This window comes from Acipenser ruthenus, unplaced genomic scaffold (genome assembly GCF_902713425.1).
Source record: "Acipenser ruthenus unplaced genomic scaffold, fAciRut3.2 maternal haplotype, whole genome shotgun sequence".
Lineage (NCBI taxonomy): Eukaryota > Metazoa > Chordata > Actinopteri > Acipenseriformes > Acipenseridae > Acipenser > Acipenser ruthenus.
The window spans coordinates 17,781-35,086 of NW_026708127.1; the positions used below are offsets into that span (position 1 = coordinate 17,781).

Genomic DNA, 17,306 nt, shown 5'->3' on the forward strand with positions numbered 1-17,306 from the left:
GTTTTCATAATTAAACTCAGGAAAAAAAAGCTGTTAATTACAAAACCGTCTTTGCTTTTTTACCTTTATATCTTGCCCGCGCCTAATTCTGATCCCCTTAATTTTATTTCAAACAGAGAATTGCTCATCCCGATCCTATTATTTTTTAAACTCGCGTTTCATTTTTGTGTGCTTTTGTTACTTTCTCCACTATTTAACAGAGATGTCTGGACAGATAAATATTTTAAAGCATAAAATGGATACCCTGATAGCAAGTCCTTCAGGCGCCAAGATTTCGGCAAATACACCACAAAGCATTTAGGGATAATTGGAGAATACACCAATGCAGTTGGGTATCACAGCGTCCACACTTCAGATAAACCGCACTACCTGATGTGATTAGAACCGGACTCGAGACTGCCCCCTGTGGTGGCATCGAGTACGGTATTCAACGTAGCGTGGACGCTAACCGTATTTAGCACGGTTTAAAGGCAACTAATACGTGTTAAAGGGAAAGTGTGGACAGGGCCTTAATTAACCCGACAGATAAAAACACCACTGCGGAAATTCATTTTTAAACCATTAAACGGATTTTCTAGTAAAATCATCCGAGAGCTTTGGGACAGAAAGGAAAGCGATGTAAATCAGTTTCTCTCTGATGACAAAAACACACACTTGATCACCTGCCTGTGACTCAATACCACAGAGAAGCCAGAGTTCACAGACACAGAGCTGCGCAGAACTCTCCACTGGGGGTCACCGGCGCTTTTCTAGGCTGGTGAAAGTTAAATAGGTTCATTTTCTCCTGGGTCAAGCTAAACCAGCAATTTTAAAAAACAGAACAAAAAATACAAAGTGTGTTTAGTGTTGGTGTCTTGCAGAGTGTCAGTTGGTTTTATGTATTAGGCTATATAAAGAATAACATCCGAGCTACTGTACGTAATCAGATAGCGAAAAGGGTTCTGTGACGTCACACAGGACGAGTCCGCAGCCCGAGTCCTCTTATGATGTCACAGAACTCCGAGTGGATTATGCGATCTGATTCGCGGTAGCTTGTATTGTATTTCGAAAAATACCAGAAAAAAAGAAACACAAGCAGATAAAAATTAAACAAATCTTTTCTTTACTAAAAATCACAAGCTGCTTTTTTTTAAAATAATAATAATAATTAGGCGTTGTCGGTTAGTATCTTCGATTTTTCTTTTGGCTCACATCAGATTCATATAATTTCACGCAGACTTTTTGAGATGTTAAAAATGCAGCTATGCCCCAAAAATGCTCCGGAGGCTGTGACTCGCGTGGGTGGCCTCTGGGTGGCGCTGTAGTTTTGTTTACCGGCATGGTCTTGCAGATTGACAGAGGAAGTACCGGCCAGAATTTCAGAGATCTTTCGCTGCTTGTGTTTCAAGAAGGCATGAATAAATATTTCTACAGGTCGCAGTTCACGGATCTCTTTTTTTAATTTAACAAACAAGCTTTCTATTTGAAAATTGTCTACTTTAACTTTCAAAGCACTTTGAAACTGTCAAAACGTTTTTACCAAACGTTCATTCGATTTACGTCAGATCACGCCTGTAAACAGAAATACCGACGCGTTCTGTCCTCACAATAGGGATTACAGTATAGCACTGACGTCACAATAGGGATTACAGTATAGCAATGACGTCACAATAGGGATTACAGTATAATACTGACGTCGCAATAGGGATTACAGTATAATACTGACGTCGCAATAGGGATTACAGTACAGCACTGTCGACACCAGTAGCCTGTAATCATAGAATTAAGAATAATGTTTTATTAGGGAAATATCAGTTACATTGGTATTATAAATTAGTAGATGGCTGGGATCTGTTCCAGCACTCTGGGCTGTAGGCGGGGTGCTGTGCTCAGTGAAGAAAAGGATTTGAATCACGAGGATGTGATTTTAACACACATTCAGTGGCGTGTCAAGACACAGTGGACTGGGGTAGCAGAGTCGTCGCTGTCAGAGCTTTGACTTTCCCATTGGTTGCTAAAGCAGGGCCTTCAAGTGAAGCAGAAAATACCCTGGGAGATTTATGGCCCGCCTCTGCTCACTCCTGATTGGTCGCCTGTCTAAAAAAAAAAAGGACATTCTTCGACTCGCCTATTGGTTAAACTCACTCAAGACCTTCAACTGAAACAGAGAATACCCTTTTTTCTAGCGTCTGATAGTTGTTTTAGACATGTGGGGGAAATGCAGATCTCTTATTGGCTGATCACATCCCCTTCAGGAAACCCCTAGACTCTTAAAAAACCTCTAGCAAACCCTGTAAGTCATCTTGGATAAAGGCGTCAGACAAATGTAAATGTTTTGTGTGGTTATTGAATTGTTTAATTTAGGATTGTTTTTCTTCTGATAATAAAGATGAATCCTCATAAGTTTCATATGGTATTAAACCCTGGGACCAGCTGCCTAGCTGCCCTGTTCTGTTCTGCATCTTCCTGCTCCATGTTGTTTTAGTGCAATAAAACAGGCTTACGCACAGTGACATATTGCAGCGAGTTTCAGTGAATTCATCGCGTTTCATTTTAAGGATTCTCTTAATCAACTGAGCCGCCCACTATCACTATTTCCCCCACCCGAGTCTGCATTAAATCCACCCGTGACCCAATCAGTATCCCCCCCCATTGTCTGGAATGGGAGTGCTCAGCAGCGCCATCTGTCGGTTTGTCACAATACTAGGAAAGTGACATGCATTGACATTTTAAACCAGTAGATGGCAGCAAATCGTAAGGGGAAGGTGACATGAAGTATGTTGTCGACTGAAAGCCGAGGGGACACTAGTCTATATGTTGCTAGAAAGAATGATGAAAGCAATACTTTATCAAAAGGATTGATTTTGTAGACGCAGCATTACGTCATAGGCCAAAGAAAGTGATGTAAAAAGTCATCTGACTAGCTTCTTCGCTGGCGAAAAAAAAACCTAGAAAAATGTTCACAAGTACATTAGATGATGTAAATTAAGTTCATATAATTTTTATTTATTTATTTATTTATTTATTTATTTATTTATTTGCACATTATTAAAATTCTAGGTGATGCTAAATGTTTGGTTGTAGCCTGTAAGTCTGAGTGAAGTTATCCGGCAACAAACTCCTCAGCCCCAATGGTACGGCTTGCCAAAAAAAAACGGAAACACTGCTCATTTGAAAACTAAAATACATTTATTTTTTAATGAAATAATAATATTGATGCTAAAAAAAAAAAAAAAAACATAAGTCTGTCTCTTCTGTGTGACGCTGTGGTTTTTCTACAGGGGCCGGTCCATATTGTATTCACACGGGTTCAGGCTGGGCGCCTGGTTCGACATCAGTCCGTATCCGAAGGGCGGGTGCTGCTTGGCGCGCAGCCTCAAGTTTGCCAGGCTGGTCGGGTCACTGCCGTACAGGTAAGGAGACGCGGTCGTGCCGTACGAGGACGTGGGGACAGCCGAGCTGAGCGCAGCCTCGAGTCCCGCGGGAACTGAGGCCGGCATCGCGGAGGCGAGGGAGGGAGGAGGCGGGGGAGGGAACAGCGTCTGCGGGTGCGTCGGGAGCGCGTTCACGTTCATGGGATTGAAGAATGGGAAGCTGGGTTTGGTCGGAAGGCTGTTGCTATGGAAACTCTTGGCGGCCCAGTTGCTGTACGGGGAGTATCCGGCGTACATGTCGTCATAAGGCGAAACCAGTCCGCTGAACTGGGAGCTGAACCCGGGCTTGCAGATGTCCGCCGGCTGGTGTCGCTCTTTCTTCCTCCATTTCGCTCTGCGGTTCTTGAACCAAACCTGAGAAGACAAACAGAAATACGTAAATCAGGATAGGGTCTGGGTTGTATAAAAACCAAAAACCAAACAAAATAAAGAATCTTACATTCTCCCACATTCAATTTACCTATTTTAATTGGTTTATTACTGTCGTTTGCTGCATTAAGCTCGTGTGGGTCTATATAAAAACCAGAACCGGGTCAAACTGCTCTGCTATTATTATTATTATTATTATTATTATTATTATTATTATTATTATTATTATTATTATTATTATTATTATTATTATTATTATTATTATTATTATTATTATTATTATTATTATTATAAGGGCAGCGCTGTGGAGTAGTGGTTAGGGCTCTGGACTCTTGACCGGAGGGTCGTGGGTTCAATCCCAGGTGGGGGACACTGCTGCTGTACCCTTGAGCAAGGTACTTTACCTAGATTGCTCCAGTAAAAACCCAACTGTATAAATGGGGAATTGTATGTAACAATAATGTGATATCTTGTAACAATTGTAAGTCACCCTGGATAAGGGTATCTGCTAAGAAATTAATCATAATTATTATTATTATTAAGCTGACAGAATTCTTGTAAACCTGGGGGTGGAGTGTTGTATTGCTAATTACTGTGTGCTATAATCAGATATATCCAGGATGCCAAAAATAATCTTCAAAATCCACAAAAAACGAATGGATTAATCTCCTGACACTGCTGGCCCTGAACACTGAGTTAATAACGACAGCTGGATTCCCTCCAGAAGGGCAGCGACGTGTTTAAATAAATAATGAACTGTCGTTATGGTTTCTTGCTGTACCTTTAAGGGGTATGACTTCATGTTTTGTCTCTTTCTATAAACTGCCCTGCCCAGGTAGATAGGTGTGTGGGTGAGTGAGTGAATGTGTGGAAGATATAATGCTGTCTTTTCATTGTCGATTAGCACGGACTTCATACAAGACAAAGGCACTGAAAGAAGATTTACTGAATCATCACTTCCAAATCCCTTTGGGTTACAGACAGGGCAGGCGTCAGGGAGGGAGGGAGGGGGGGGGGGGGGGTGCAAGGGACGCAACTTTTGCGTTTTGCATCACCCTATAGAACGGACTCATGTTGCTTCATAAAGTTGCATGAAAAATGTTATGTTGATATATTGAATTAGATACTGCTTTGTAGTTTTCCCAGATACTTAAGCAAAAATGGAAAAATGTGACATTTCAAAATCTAAAGTGACATACAGCTGTACTACGACACTTTCGCAATATTATTATTATTATTAGTTTATTTATCAGACGCCTTCATCCAAGGCGACTTACAGAGACTAGGGTGTGTGAACTATGCATCAGCTGCAGAGTCACTTACAACTACGTCTCACCCGAAAGACGGAGCACAAGGAGGTTAAGCGACTTGCTCAGGGTCACACAATGAGTCAGTGGCTGAGGTGGGATTTGAACCAGGGACCTCCTGGTTACAAGCCCTTTTCTTTAACCACTGGACCACACAGCAATATCATGCTGTAGTTTCTTTTGATTACATGATGTTAAATAAAAGATCAAAATTATGTTTATATAGTTGTTTTTAATTATGTCTTCATTCTAAAATTCTAGGTGATGCTAAATGTTTTGTTAATTTTTTTTTTTGAGTCTCACTTAATAACTAACCGTAAAAAAAAAAAAAAATACTGGCGCCAACCGCCGACGGCAAAACTGTTCCACTGGGATTAGAAAAATAAACCGCAGCAGGGTAGGATTGGGGGACTGACAATCAAAACTCAAATTCAGGACTTGGCTGGTCTAGTGCATGAACATTAACCCGTTAGCGCCATCTAGCTCCCCCCAGACTGGAACCCAGGCCTTCAGAGGAAGCTGAAAGGCTGGTCTAGTGCATTAACATGAACCCGCTAGCGCCACCTAGCCCCCCCAGACTGGAACCCAGGCCTCCAGAGGAAGGTGAAAGGCTGGTCTTGTGCATTAACATTAACCCTCTAGCGCCACCTAGCACCCCCAGACTGGAACCCAGGCCTCCAGAGGAAGGTGAAAGGCTGGTCTAGTGCATTAACATTAACCCTCTAGCGCCACCTAGCCCACCAGACTGGAACCCAGGGCTCCAGAGGAAGGTGAAAGACTGGTCTAGTGCATTAACATTAACCCTCTAGCGCCTCCTAGCCCCCCAGACTGGAACCCAGGCCTCCAGAGGAAGGTGAAAGGCTGGTCTAGTGCATTAACATTAACCCTCTAGCGCCACCTAGCCCCCCAGACTGGAACCCAGGCCTCCAGAGGAAGGTGAAAGGCTGGTCTAGTGCATTAACATTAACCCACTAGCGCCACCTAGCCCCCCCAGACTGGAACCCAGGCCTCCAGAGGAAGCTGAAAGGCTGGTCTAGTGCATGAACATTAACCCTCTAGCGCCACCTAGCCCCCCCAGACTGGAACCCAGGCCTCCAGAGGAAGGTGAAAGGCTGGTCTAGTGCATTAACATTAACCCTCTAGCGCCACCTAGCCCCCCAGACTGGAACCCAGGCCTCCAGAGGAAGCTGAAAGGCTGGTCTAGTGCATGAACATTAACCCTCTAGTGCCACCTAGCCCCCCAGATTGGAACCCAGGCCCCCAGAGGAAGCTGAAAGGCTGGTCTAGTGCAGTAACATTAACCCACTAGCGCCACCTAGCCCCCCAGATTGGAACCCAGGCCTCCAGAGGAAGCTGAAAGACTGGTCTAGTGCATGAACATTAACCCTCTAGCGCCACCTAGCCCCCCAGATTGGAACCCAGGCCTCCAGAGTAGTTTTCTCCAAACTAAAGCCTAAACCAGTGCTGCCCAAACCCGGTCCTGGGGAGCCCCTATCCAGCATGTTTTATAGGTAACCTTTAATCATTAATTTCTTAACAGCTGGAACAATTTCATTGTGATCAATTAAGCAGGTGATTTATTCAACAAAGTCATTTAGAGATCATTTGGTACAAAAAATGAACTACCCTTTTCAGCCCTCAATGGCCTGGATTACATGCTGAGAAAATGTCATGATTTATCTGTCAACTGTCATGACTTATTTAAGGTGGTACGGCTGAATTATAATTTTAGATCATTTGGGTTTGTTTAATTTAACAATCCCTGCTTTGAAACTTCATGTTGTATTTGATTTTTGTATAATGTATTACATTTGTATTCAAACATAAACTAAACATAAACCAAAACTAACTAAAAATGTAATCCAGACCATACCACCTTAAATAAGTCATGACAGTAAACAAGTCATGACATTTTCCCAGCATGTAAACTGGCCCGATGACCACAGTTCCCTTAACTGAACAAATTATTTGCTTAATTGATCAATAACTGTTCCCAATCTTTAGAAATTAGCGATTTAGGGTGACCTACAAAACTTACTGGATAGGGGCTCCCCAGGACTGTGTTTGGGCAGCACTGGCCTAAACAAATCGGAATGGGAGTGGGTGAGGCGCGGGACGGGGGGTGCAGTGGAAACGCGTCTCACCCTGATTCTGGCCTCGCTCAGGCTGGTCCAGGCTGCGATCTCCTCCCGCGTGCTCATGTCCGGGTAGCGGTTGTTTTGGAAGGTGCTCTCCAGCTCCTGCAGCTGCTGGCTGGTGAAGTGCGTGCGCTGCCTCCGCTGTTTCTTCTGCAGCCCTGCTGCCTCGTCGCAGCTCGACTCGGAGCCCGACTTGCACCGCGAGCCGTCTAAACAGAGAAGCAACGCTATTAGAAACACGACAATATAGCTCCAAATTAGGGCAGCAGTGTGGAGTAGTGGTTAGGACTCTTGACTGGAGGGTCATGGGTTCAATCCCCGGTGGGGGACACTGCTGCTGTACCCTTGAGCAAGGTACTTTACCTAGATTGCTCCAGTAAAAACCCAACTGTATAAATGGGTAATTGTATGTAAAAATAATGTGATATCTTGTAACAATTGTAAGTCGCCCTGGATATGGGTGTCTGCTAAGAAATAAATAATAATAAATTAAGTATTTGTGTGCATCCCATTGTAAGTAATGTCATTTTTTTAAGGTATTCTTTTTTTGTTGGCTTTTAAAATAAGCAATGGCTAGTTTTGTTGATATTGCCTTGTAGTGGATGTTTTACATCTCAATACTAACTATTCTGCAGTAGAACATGAGAAAGTTTACAAACGAGAGGAGGCCATTCAGCCCATCTTGCTCATTTGGCTGTTAGTAGCTTATTGATCCCAGAATCTCATCAAGCAGCTTCTTGAAGGATCTCAGGGTGTCAGCTTCAACAACATTACTGGGGAGTTGGTTCCAGACCCTCATAATTCTCTGTATAGAAAAGTGCCTCCTATTTTCTGTTCTGAATGCCCCTTTATCTAATCTCCATTTGTGACCCTTGGTCCTTGTTTCTTTTTTCAGGTCAAAAAAGTCCCCTGGGTCGACATTGTCAATACCTTTTAGGATTTTGAATGTTTGAATCAGATCACCACATAGTCTTCTTTGTTCAAGACTGAATAGATTCAATTCTTTTAGCCTGTCTGCATACGAAATGCCTTTTAAAACCGGGATAATTCTGGTCGCTCTTCTTTGCACTCTTTCTAGAGCAGCAATATCCTTTTTGTAACGAGGTGACCAGAACTGAACACAATATTAGAGGTCTTACTAATGCATTGTAAAGTTTTAACATTACTTCCCTTGATTTAAATTCAACACTTCTCACAATATATCCGAGCATCTTGTTGGCCTTTTTTATAGCTTCCCCACATTGTCTAGATAAAAAATTGTCTAGATAAAAAAATAATTGGCGACCACTATGACAGGACAGGTTTTGTTTTCAGATGAGACTCCAGTTCATTAGGTGACAAATACAGTTTATATTAGACAAATAATTCTCTCAAAATGAAGTTTGGGATCATTATTTTACTTAAAATGAAAACAAAAGTTGCAGAAATGTAAATAGTCAGTTCGTTAAAGACATTCTTTCATTCTTTTCAGTTCTGTGTTAATTTTTCTTTCTTTCAAAAAACGAATAAAAACACGAGGACGCTTTGCACTTTAGTTAATACTGAAGGGATTGTCTACGAGTAGAGTTAACATACCTGATGGGGAAAAAAAAACAGTGACCTGTCAACTATCTGTTCTGTTTTAAATGCACACACTACTGCTGTCAATCGATCTTCATGTCTAAAGCGGTGCTGATGCTGAAATTCTAATAGAAGCGCCTTTCACCATGTGAGTGACTTGCAGTTTGTGAGTCTGGGAACGGATCCACTGCGAATCTGCTGAGCTAGTCGCGACATGTAAAGGTTTCTGCCTGAGTAACATTCTTGTTTTTTTCCTTTGGCAACGAAATATTTTATTGAAGCGCTGGTTTTCTGATTCGTCGCTGGCTTGTTGGTGTTTTGTGAGCTCTCCTGCCTACCACAAACGTCATCAGTCTTGCTCCAACGTCCCACCGTTAAAATCAGTCCTTTATTTTACCGGACGGGGCGGGCTTGTCTCAAGTGCAGCTATCGTAGATAGTCAAGGGTGATCTTGCCTCAACTCGCTGAATGCATGCCTGCCAGATGGTTCCCCTGGGTCATAAACCGTACTCCCTGCAGACAGCGCATGCCTTTTGCAGAAATTAAAGGTTTGCTGATGTGAAAGGGGTTAGTTAAAACTGGAGTTCGGAGCAAAATACCGGAGAAAAATCTGTCCCGGGAGGGAGTTGTCTGGGAGAAGCGCCCAAAAAAAAGGGAGCGTCCTGGCAAATAAGGTAGAGTTGACAGGGCTGTATTGTTCCTAAAATTAACAAGTGGTTTGAAACACGGGGCACGGGGAGGAGGGAGAAGGAGGGAGGAGGAGGAGGAGGGGGAGGAGGAGGAGGAGGAGGAGGAGGGAGGGAGGAAGGGGGGTATAACTTCCTGGTATCAAACCCCTTGCATGAACCACTGGACCCCCAAATCTATATGGTCTAATGTTTTGCGTCACTCTATAGAATAAACTAATTCTGCTTCATAAAGTCGCATGAAAGCTGCTGGATAATGTGACGTTAACATATTGAATTGCTTTGGAGTTTTCCAAAAAACTGACACAGAAAAATGTGAATTCTTTTTAAATCTAACACGAAACACTGCACTATACTATTATGTCTTCCGGTAGACTTTTGCGATATCATTTAGTAGTTTCTTTGATTACATGATGTTAAATAAATTATGTCTCAATCTTAAAATTTTAGGTGATACAAAGCGTTTGGCTGTAGTCTGAAGTTATCGGGCAACAAACACCGCACCCCCTTTCTAAAGGGGGAACATTTCGGGGGACCGTTCTGCTTGAGAGACGTCTCGCTCGTTAAAATATCGCGCGTGTTTTTGAAGCGGAGACGATGATCTCTTCAGGGATACGAGGGCGTTTATTCCGAAAGGGATCCGTATTCACGTTTTTTTTGTAATCGCTCTTATTTGAAATCGTTCTTATAGATTTCTCTTACTTACTGCTTGATCTTAAGAGAATTTATATGCAATTTTTTTTTTGTTTTACTATAAGTTAAACTGCTCTTGGTCAAAATCGCTCTCAAACGTATAATTATTTACTGTATTTATATTCTCTTATTTAAATTTGCTCATGTTGCTACTGACTTTGTATTATTTTATAGCTGCTCTTATCTGTATTGTGATATCTTGTAACAACTGTAAGTCGACCTGGATAAGGGCGTCTGCTGCTAATAATAATAATAATAATAATAATAATAATAATAATAATAATAATAATAATAATAATAATAATAATAATAATAATAATAATAATAATAATAATAATAATAATAATAATAATAATAATATAGGAGGCTGTGTGGTCCAGTGGTTAAAGAAAAGGGCTTGTAACCAGGAGGTCCCCGGTTCAAATCCCACCTCAGCCACTGACTCACTGTGTGACCCTGAGCAAGTCACTTGACCTCCTTGTGCTCCGTCTTTCAGGTGAGACGTAGTTGTAAGTGACTCTGCAGCTGATGCATAGTTCACACACCCTAGTCTCTGTAAGTCACCTTGGATAAAGGCGTCTGCTAAATAAACTAATAATAATGGTAAAACATGAAAATAATTCCAGTGGTTTCAATGCATGAAAGGGTTAATGGTGATTTTGCTAGGGACAGGGTGTATCAATCGATAGGGTATTTTTGCAGTAACATAGTTCTGGGTCGATTGATACGCCCTGGCACCATCGCCCGTGGATATCAGCCTATTATCAGTCTGCAGTAAAATGTAGTTTATCATTGAAAACCGTGTTGATAAAAACCCCGTTATCGTGCATTAGAAAGAAAAGACCTTCATCCTCACATCAAAGGTAACAAAGACGGTTTCTTTTTTCTGTCAATAATTAATCAAAGCGAGTTTTAACGAGTTGTTTTCTATCATAAACAACAGAATTGCTTTATGACAATGTGTGGATGATGGCGGGTTAAATGTAGAATACAATGATATATTCAACTATTTCATTATTATTATTATTATTATTATTATTATTATTATTATTATTATTATTATTATTAGTTATGTAATGCATTTTATATTATCGGTGTTTTATAATGGTTGATCATACACTCTAAGAAATATATAGTTAATAATAATAATAATAATAATAATAATAATAATAATAATAGACCCGTTTTTTCCAGTAATCCAGGCTTTAATGAAATGTAATCAGACATCACGTTCTGTAAGCAGGTTGTGTGGAATAGTGCAAGATTAGCGGCAGGAAAGAGATTCGTGAATTCGGCCCGTTTTCAGCAATTCTATTGAGGTACGAAATACAGTGGATACCGCCGGTAAGGTGACATATTTAATGAGACTGAATTAACACATCTTTCCTTCTTTCTTTCTCTCCTCTTTCTTTATTCCCTCTTTCTTTCTTTCTTTCTTTCCTTCTTTCTTTCTCTCCTCTTTCTTTATTCCCTCTTTCTTTCTTTCTTTCTTTCTTTCTTTCTTTCTTTCTTTCTCTCCTCTCCTCTTCTCTTTCTTTCTTTCTCTCCTCTCCTCTCTTTTTTCTTTATTCCCTCTCCTCTTTTCTTTCTTTCTTTTTTCTTTTAATTTCTTTCTTCTCTCCATCTCTTTTTTCTTTCTTTCTCTGTCTCTCCTCTTCTCTCCTCTTTTTAATTCAATCATTATTCTTCCTTCCCCCTCTTCTCTTTCTTGCTCTCTTTCTTTCTTTCTTTCCCTCTTTCATTCTTTCTTCCCTCTCCTCTTCTTTCTCTTTTTCATAGATTCTCTTTTTTCTTGCGATGTTTTTGTACATTACTGAATGTTCTTAATTTTATTTTATTTTTTTAAACGACATGCTTTCATATAGTCAATAGTCTCCTGAAATAAAACCATTTTCACAGCGTTTTGCTCAGGTTTGTAAAAAACACTCCACGTTGTATTATTATTATTATTATTATTATTATTATTATTATTATTATTATTATTATTATTATTATAATAATAATAATAATAATAATAATAATAATAATAATAATAATAATAATAATAATAATAATAATTACTTTTTTGTTGATATATGTTAAATAACCACAACTTTTTTTCCAAATAAATTGCTTTGACACATTTGAACATTTTCCACAAGCTTAGCCTGATTAAGGCTGAGATTTTAAGTACCTACAAAGTCAAAACAAAGGCATTATTCTTAAAAACAATTTGCTCTATTTTCAGAGCAATAAAACACAACACAGGGCCCCGATTCAGCGACGATCACATCCGAAGGGTAAGGACCGGAAGCGCTGTTTCAACGCGTTCAGTTCTGTAAAACACAGCGTAGCAACAAACCCGTATTCAGTGACTGTGATCGCTGATAGACCAACGCGATCACAGCCAGCATACTCAAACAAAGCGCCCTCAGAAAGTGATGCTTGAAATTAAAAATAATCTCTGCTCAAAAAATTGAGTGTAACCGTCCTGCAAGAGAAAACTGCCCGGACCTTCTGGGACGCATAGGCGTAGTTTACACGGGGGACACGGGGACACGAGAGACACGGGGAGACATGTCCCCCTCACTTTCATTATTGCAGGTACAATAATTTAGTTTAAGGAGCCGATATAAGTGCTTATAAACAATCTATAAACATGTTATTCATGATGCTATGAACAATTATAGAATATGAATAGAAACTATAAGAATATTATTATACACGTTTGTCATTTTTTTTTTTTTTGCGCTATTGTTTATAATCGCTTGTAACAGAGATAGCCTGTCTGTCTTTTCAGGTCTGTTTGTCTTTCTAGCCCTGTCTGTCTGTCTGTCTCTCTGCAGTAGCTGTTTTGTTTTTTGCAATACAGTTATTAAACGTTTGTCATTGTTTTGTTTTTAATCACACATAAAGGCTCTCTAAAATTCAGCGTTACCGAATAATCTGTATGCATGCATCAGCTATACACGCACACGCACACGCACACGCACACACACACGCAAACACACGCACACACACACGCACACGCACACGCAAACACACGCACACACACACACACAGGCACACGCACACGCAAACACACGCATACGCAGTACTGACACACTGACACACACACACGCACACGCACACACACGCACACACGTACTGACACACTGACACACACACGCACACGCACACACACACACACACACACACACACGCACACACGCACACACACACTTTTGAAACCAAATTCACGCCACTGCTGGGAAGAGTAACTGATCGAAGTTATTTTATAACAAGAATGAAAAGAAACGCCACCTCCCTGAGCAAACAGAGTTAATAAACTGAGCTGCTCTGTGTGTGTGGGGGGGGGGGGGGGGGGGGGGGGGGATCCGGAGAACAAGAGTGATGTTATAATCTCCATTATATATGTGTATATAGCGAGGTTAGAGATGTAAACTTTCTGCCCAGACCGTCCCGAGCTTTGATAACGAATCAGTTTATGTGCGTTTTAAACTTTCGCATCTCTTATCTGGTTTTTACATTGTGAAAATGTGGGACCGCTTTGTGCTTTAATCAGGCGTCTTAAACGACTTCTAAAAAGTCTCCTGCGTTTTATCACTTGTGGCTCCGTGTTCCTTTTCTCTGACTATTTTAAATGAATCGCACGTGTGGTCTAGTAAAGCAATCCATATATATATATATATATATATATATATATATATATATATATATATATATATATATATATATATATATATATGCATCCCCTAGAATCTTATTATTGAGACAATATTTTTTTAAAAAATGATATCATTTAGATCTTTTATTTTACATCATGTAATCAAAGAAACTACAAAATTATATAGCTTAAAAAATAAAGTCTACCGGAAGCCATGATAGCAGTACAGTAGTATTTCATGTTAGATTTTGAAATGTCACATTTTTTCAACGTGTCAGTTTTTCGTGAAGTATACGGGAAAACTCCAAAGCGCGGTGCAATTCAATATGTTAACATTATTCAGCTTGTTGCATTCGACTTCATGAAGCAAAATTAGTTATTTCTATATAGAGGGGGATGCAGAACTTTTGTCCAGAGCGGTACATTTTAAATCATAACACAAAGGTAGCGTCAGTGTACAGGCAGCTCACGGCTGAAGGCTCCGTGCCAGTTAGCATTGTGTTGTCAGCCGCTACTTCCATCATATTCTTTATACTTTATTTATCTATTGATATAATTTTCTATCTATTTATATATATATATTGGTATCTTCATACGTACCTCCGCTTTCACTGTTTGGCGTCCCGGTTAATTCTCTCAGTTCCACGCTGCCCCGTTCTGTCATCCTGAGAGCTGCCCTCCTTATAGTAAATTATAAATATTGAAGCTACTGTATATTTATGAATAGAATTTATATAAATATATGTATAGGGAGCCAAAGTTGAAACGCGTTGTCTCAAATCGATACAGGGAGTATTTCTGAAAGCCAGTCCCGGACAAAATCACCAAATCCGGCGTTATTGAGACGCTTCCCACGCTCGCTTGACGTCCTGCGGCAGACTTGTGTCGAGTCTTGGGTGAGCCGCGGCTCTGATAGTCCTGTTCTGTTCGGTATGGGAGGGGCGCGGCAGGAGCGCCTCTAAAGCGTGTGGGAACAGAGGGGGTGGGCAGGGGGGCGGGGCTTGATTGGCACGGGGTCGAGGAGTGGCTAACGCCAGTGATGCAGGCTTCTGATTGGATCAGAAGGAATTTGGGAGCAACGGTGCGGAAACTCCATACTCAGATGATAGTGTAATAATGTACACTGTGTGATACTCTATCTATCTATCTATCTATCTATCTATCTATCTATCTATCTATCTATCTATCTATCTCTCTCTCTCTCTCTCTCTCTCTATCTATCTATCTATCTATCTATCTATCTATCTATCTATCTATCTATCTATCTCTCTCTCTCTCTCTCTATCTATCTATCTATCTATCTATCTATCTATCTGTCTATCTATCTATCTATCTATAATAATAATAATAATAATAATAATAATAATAATAATAGAAACTAAAGTGAGTTTATATAACCTGTTCCATGAGGTTTATGTTTGAATTTTTGCACCAGTATAAAACGATGGCAAAAGTGCGCTTGCATTTATCCCAGTAAAAAGAACTGAGCACGGTGGTCAAATACTGAACAAAAACTAGTAAAACTAATCAAATGATGTGTGCAGAACAGTCCTTAAATTAGCCCGATTCACATCCTTGCAATTAACTAATTATTCATCTAGATATATCTGTATATCATTAAAAAAACATCAAATCTATCTATCTATCTATCTATCTATCTATCTATCTATCTATCTATCTATCTGTGTGTGTGTGTGTGTATACAGTAGACGCCGCTTATTAACAAACTTTCGGTTCTCAGCAAAAAGTTGTCATTAACCGAAAGTTGCCAATAAGCGAAAAGCCCCCGTTTTCAAGTGTATTTATATGAAACGATATATACTGAGGTGTACAAACATGGCACTGAAATACATGTGTTTTAAATGTTAGTGTTAAAAAATGAACACGAGAAACGCGAAATACCCAAACATAGAACTGTTTACTGTCCACTGACGTCATTGGCCGCGGATGCTGTCCTAAAGCATTGTTTATAGCGGTGCATTGGAGTCTGTCAGGCTGCAATACTGCAAGTAGCGACATTGAAAAGAAAAAAATTAAATGGTGGTGTTGTTATAAAAAAGTGTTCTTGCAAAACGGAGTGTTATCAATAAGTGTACGCGTAAAGCTAGCTAATAAAGGATGTCATTCTCAGTGTCACGGGACTCTGTCATGCGGCAATAGTGGCCTACACTGAAAATATATTTTTTTGTGTTGTTATAAAAAAAAAAAAGTTCTTGCAAAACGAAATTGTACCAATAAGTGTACTTAAAAAAAAAAAAAATCTAACGGTATAAAATCTAATATATATATTTAGTCGTAGTAATACAATTTTTTTCAAACTTGACCAACTACTACTGGGTAATGACATCAATGCCCGGTCAATCTGTCATTGGCCGCTACTCTTGGGCAATGACGTCAGTGCTCGGTCAGTGCTGTCATTGGCCGACTTCGGACATTGGCCGTAACACACATCATATCAAATCATTTCCAGTAAGGCTATAGGGTGCAGGGAATGGTATTACTGTCTCCTCACTCGGACCCCTTACTTAAATCCCCGGGTATCCCAGAATAGATCATCGTCTCCTCTTTAAAAACATGCTCAATATTTTAAAGAGAAAAGGTCTCTCAAGCAGAAAGGTCCCCCGAAATGTTCCCCCTTTTTCTATTAACTTTGTACTTTATAATAATCCACCCGGCACAGGCGGATCAACTTAGTTACAGAAACGAGCTGTTTCGTTCTTCAGTGTAGAACCATTACCAGCTCCGTTTGTATTGCGTTCCTCGTGTGAAAGAGAGCGAGTTATTACACGTCCTGTTACAAAACCGCTTTCTCTTAGCCTTACGCGCATTTATTAATAACGCCTTTATAAAAGGGATCGGTTTTAACATCGACGAGTTTCAGAATTTTACATTGTAAGCAGAGGGCGGGAGAGTTTCATATTCTGAACGCGGTGGATTCATTAAATATAAAAACTACTGTATGGGGCTCGTATTCAGGATCAGACAGTATTTCTTTGGCCGTTTAATAAGCATAGAACCACACAGTTGTTAATCGCGCTTAATTAAGGAGTATTGAGCCGCAGGTATGGGTAACGCTAGTTATTAAGGTCTCAATAGATATCGGTTAGTCTTGGGTTTTCAACAAGGCTGTTCGGGTTGGGTTTGGGGTTACACGCTGGTTTCAGTGATGCGTGTTGTTAGACTCGCCCATCTTTGTGTATGACGACCTGCCTGTATAACTGCCCTGGATTTAAATAAGCCCCGTGCTCTAAACATGAAAAGCAGAATTATACCCCCTGCAATTACTGCTGCCCTGGAAAGTAAATATTGAAACACTTTTTAGCATTAGTGTATTTTACAGTGTACAATGGCTTATTTTGATAGTGTGTCTGTCTCAGTGTCTCTCTGTGTGTGTGTCTCTGTATCTGTGTGTCTGTGTGCGTGTGTGTCTCAGTGTGTGTGAATGTGTGTGTGTGTGTCTGTGTGCGTATTTCAGTATCTGTGTGTCTGTGTCT

The 17,306-nt window shown here is 40.3% G+C and overlaps 1 protein-coding gene across 1 annotated transcript; it reads right to left on the reverse strand.

The window, feature by feature from the left end:
- Positions 1–3,230: 3,230 nt before the first annotated feature.
- On the reverse strand, positions 3,231–14,727 carry LOC117397894 (pituitary homeobox 3-like). Its single transcript, XM_034912455.2, has 3 exons — positions 14,413–14,727; positions 7,234–7,436; positions 3,231–3,767 (listed from the first exon to the last, which is right to left on the reverse strand). The coding sequence occupies exons 1-3, from the start codon at positions 14,474–14,476 to the stop codon at positions 3,255–3,257; spliced, it is 780 nt and encodes a 259-aa protein (XP_034768346.2). The 5' UTR covers positions 14,477–14,727; the 3' UTR covers positions 3,231–3,254.
- Positions 14,728–17,306: the final 2,579 nt, after the last annotated feature.